This window comes from Rhea americana, unplaced genomic scaffold (genome assembly GCF_003343005.1).
Source record: "Rhea americana isolate MKP2758 unplaced genomic scaffold, rheAme1 scaffold_337, whole genome shotgun sequence".
NCBI lineage: Eukaryota > Metazoa > Chordata > Aves > Rheiformes > Rheidae > Rhea > Rhea americana.
In genome coordinates this window covers 479,748-483,922 of record NW_028186465.1, presented here as the reverse complement: position 1 = coordinate 483,922, position 4,175 = coordinate 479,748, and the positions used below count along the sequence as shown (strand labels likewise).

The window sequence follows — 4,175 nt, the reverse complement described above, 5'->3', positions numbered from 1 at the left end:
TCTCTGCTTTTCAGTGTGTGGGGAAGCCCCACAGCCAAGGCGCAGCCTCCTCAGTGGCCCCACGGTTTCTGTTACTTACGATGCTAGAGATCTTTCCTGCCACCCRCACACCCACTTGCAGCCCGACAGCGTGAGGAGCGAGGGGACCACAAAGGGGCTGCAGGGACCTCGGGGTTGCATCCAAGGAATATGATGTCCCTCAACCATCCCCATTGGTTCATCTCATCAACTGCGGCACWTGTTGGGTCTCCTCACCCCAACTCATTGGGTGGTGCAGATGCAATAGGCAAAACCTGACCTTTTAATTAAGGCCTTTTGGGGTATGTTGGAGAAGGGCTGGCAGAAGGGCTGGTGAAGACTGACTCCATCAGTCTTTCACAAGGCAGTTTTGCCATAACAAAGCGTTAACCCAGGCAGTGGCCAGGTCTACTCTTTTGCCTCTGGTTTTGGGAAATCACTTGCCCTACCTGGTTGCGCGGGTGCTGGGACAGTATCCAGAGCAGTGCAATGGCGGCATGACGGACGTCCTTATTGCCAGATGCCAGGAGGAAAAGCAGCTTGGGCAGGATGTTGTGAGCAACGATCTCAACCTGAATATCCACTGGTTTGGAAAAATGATGGAGTTCAGTGCACTTTGGAGCATTGCTAGGAGGCACGCAGGCTCTGGGCTTACGAGTGTTTGACTGCACCTCTATGAAGTTATTAGAAGAGACCTCCAGAGCGCTGTGGGATGGGACAAAACTGGATATTTGGTTACAAAAATAAAGCCTCTTTTGCTCTGTCTCCTTCTGCCAAAGGATTAACAYAGGCTTGAGAGCAGAACATAGCTTTGGGCATGCTTTGTGTCTGCACCTCGCTGAGAAGACACAAGGGGAATTTGCTGGGTGCCTCCTTGGCCTAAACCCTGGCGGRAAGATAGTGGTTTCTGCTGCACAGACAGAAGGGCTTCCTCAAGCACCAGGTGTCTCACAAAGGGTTGTGGTTAGCCAGGGAGAGACCAGTTTGTCCCGTTCTTATATCTCTGAACACGAGAGATATAAGCAAGTGCTTCCCAGCTCTAGAGGCAGTGCCAGAGCAGCCAGCAGATGGAGCGGCAGTCCTAAAAGGCGGCCACCTAAACACACCTGGGATTTTCAACCACTCCAAAGAGCAAAGTAGCAGTTTCTTACTTCTTACTTCCAGCTCCACTATAATTGTAGTTGTCTGAATACGAAGCCTCTCTACACTTTCTAGATGGAAAAGTCTTTTCCAGGCTCTAGGGCTCTAGTGTGGAGTGAGATAGTCCTCTGCTGCCATCTCCAGAGTACATTGTGGAAATATAATTGGGTATTTAATAGGATAGTTTTTTTCATAATAGCATGACAAATGTGGGTGAAAAAAAWATATATTCAATGACAGATAGATTAATACATTGGGAGGAGGAAGGTCCCCACCCGAGCAGCAGTTTTGGGAGACGTTCTGTCCTAATCGGGTTTAATGCTCATGGAGTATGGAAGRGGGTAAAACAACACGGTTATAAAGACTCTGCGCATAAGACCTATGCTGCCTCTGTCACTTTGTTCAGGTACTTCCCTCCTTACCTGGGAGCTCTGAGGCRGGATTAGTTACCATATGCACTAAACCTTCCTCTTCTGTTAACATCTCATTAAAATGTAGAAAAGATGATACCTATCTGCGCTTAATATGAGAAGTTCCCAACCCACTGCTCACTCTGAAAGGCAGAGAGAGAAAGAAAAAGAATCAGTGTGGTTTGTTTATCTCCAAGACACCACTTACCACTGGTGGCTAAATTTCTTAGGCAAACACATGCCTGGCTTGAAACCTGCTTGTGCCAAAGAGAGAGAGAGAGAGACAGACAGACAGAAAAGAGTGGTGTCAGTAATGTGCATTCTTGGGTATTCTACTCAAAATAAATGTTACAACACCAGCAAGCTATCACAGTACCTTCAAAGCATGAATTTGGGGATGTGATTTTTTTTTTCTCATACGAATCTTTTTTTCAGCCCCATTCCTAATACCCTGCTCTGGTATCAATCATCCTATTGTTGATGAGGAARAGCCAATGGGGTTGAGATGTTGGGTTATTTTAGTAATGTCAAATAAACTATAGGAAAATGAAAGAATTTAATTTGTCTCATTTGCTTTGTGCTCCCCCCACACACACACACCTCCTACACAGAATTTGCAGGTTCCACCCTTTAAATGCTAAGCCATGGCTTACTAAAGTTTCTTCAGTGCATGGCTCCCAATAAAATCATATTTTCTACAGATTATTCTTTGAGGTCATAGATATGCTATGCACACTGAAAGAAACAAACAAAACAAAAGTAGCCAAATAGGTGCTCCAGATACTTGCTGTCACATACATACACTGGGATCAAAGATGGTTGGAGCCTGGGCAGAGCCAGCAGAATTGTGATTTGGGGGGGCACATCGACACTCACAAAAAAGAAACGTCAGGGAAACGATCAGTATGGGCCATGCCTATGTTAGCAAACAGTGCAGCGTGACAGGATCAGATCTGGAAGAGCTGGAAGCAAGGAGCCGAAGCCCATGCCAGTTTGTGTTTTGTGGTGATCTACTTGAGACCAGCTGGGCTGGATGCCCTGAGGCTGCTTTACTACGTGAACCTGTCTTGTTATCAGCAAATCTGCTCCCTCCTCTCCTCTCTTTGCTTTACCTTATCCACAGAAGAAGACAGGAGCGAGACAAGGGCCCGCAGCAGGAACCTGTCACCCGTCCTCAGCATGGCTGGGTGGTGCCGCGCGTTGGCTGCCACGTTGCTCAGAGCAGTGCAGCTGTAATACTGGAGCAAAGCACAGGACAAGTGGAGATAGGGAGGAAGTTCCAGTGATGACATGTTGAAGAGAGGGAAAAATAAACTGGAGAAATGCTCAGATTTAGAGTTGATGAAAACAAAGTGCTTTTTCATCCTCAAGGTGTTTTGTTAGCTAGACAAGGTAACAGCCTGAAGGGACTTCCTTTAGGAAAAGCAAGCTACTGCTGCTACCCCAGCAGCTGTGCTGTGCCGGTGCGGGTTGCACAAGCCTATGAGGACCCTGAGGACTTGGGAACTTACTGTGCTTATGTGTGCCATACTACATGCTTACATTGCTCTACTAAAGTTGGATGTATTTGCCTCCTGGCATGCCAAGAGATCATTTTCAAAGAAGGACTTAAACATTAACACCAAGGAGGTCTATATATATGAGAGTATGTATTACTAGAGAGGTTATAACTGGAAGAAACGGGCTGAACTACAAAGAAAGAAATTTTAAGATGAACATCAGGGAGAGCTGGTGAAGCTGAAACAGTCTGCAGAAAGCAATTGCAGAGGCTCAATCACTTCAGGCATTTAAAGAAGAACTGAATAAAGATGAATAAAATAATGGAGGAAGTAATCCCGTGCTAGCCAAAAGACTGACTAAATGAGCTAGTGGATTTTAAGGTTTACAGCTGATTCATAGTTTTTCATCAGTTTTTCATCATTTAAACTACAAACCAGCTCTCTGTTAAGTATGCTGAATCACGAAGAGGTTCTATGCAGTATCTGTAGTAGATGTAAAATAAGAAGATTTCCTAGACATTTACAACAAGAAGAAGGCATCTTTGCAAGTTGCACCTTGCAAAAGTACTTCAGAAAATTGCTTAGGAGGGAAGATGAAATTCAGGCTGTAAAAGTACAGAGGAACAYGACTATCTGCAACTTGTGATCTGAAGGATATAGACAGGTAACTGCATAACAACTGTGTGCATGTACACATGCATAATAAGTGTGTGATTGGAGATGCACTTTTCAATCACAAACTTTATCCTGTGGAGCTACACAAACTGAATTTCTGACTGAACAGACAGAGTTTCACCAAGACACAGACAAATACTGGCTTCCTGTAGCAAAAAACAGGTAAGAAAAAGACAAGTTCTTGAATTCCTTCCCCCTGCCCCTTTTCTAGAGAAAATTTTCATAGAATCATAGAATCAGTAAGGTTGGAAGGGACCTCTGGAGATCATCTAGTCCAACCTCCCTGCTCAAGCASGGTCACCTAGAGCATGGTAGACAGGGTTGCATCCAGGCAGGCCTTGAAGATCTCCAGAGAAGGAGACTCTACCACCTCTTTGGGCAACCTGTGCCAGGGCTCCGTCACTCTCACAGGGAAGAAATTCCCCCTCACGGT

The 4,175-nt window shown here is 45.5% G+C and overlaps 1 protein-coding gene across 1 annotated transcript in view; it reads right to left on the bottom strand.

The window, feature by feature from the left end:
* The window catches only part of LOC146592314 (uncharacterized), a 27,843-nt gene that overhangs the window by 10,635 nt on the left and 13,033 nt on the right, over window positions 1-4,175 (bottom strand). Inside the window, exons 6-8 of the mRNA XM_085311255.1 lie at window positions 2,681-2,806; window positions 1,777-1,822; window positions 468-601 (exon numbers count right to left, since the gene is read on the bottom strand). Coding sequence (XP_085167381.1) covers window positions 468-601; window positions 1,777-1,822; window positions 2,681-2,806 — 306 coding nt within the window. The remainder of the gene's footprint in view (window positions 1-467; window positions 602-1,776; window positions 1,823-2,680; window positions 2,807-4,175) is intronic.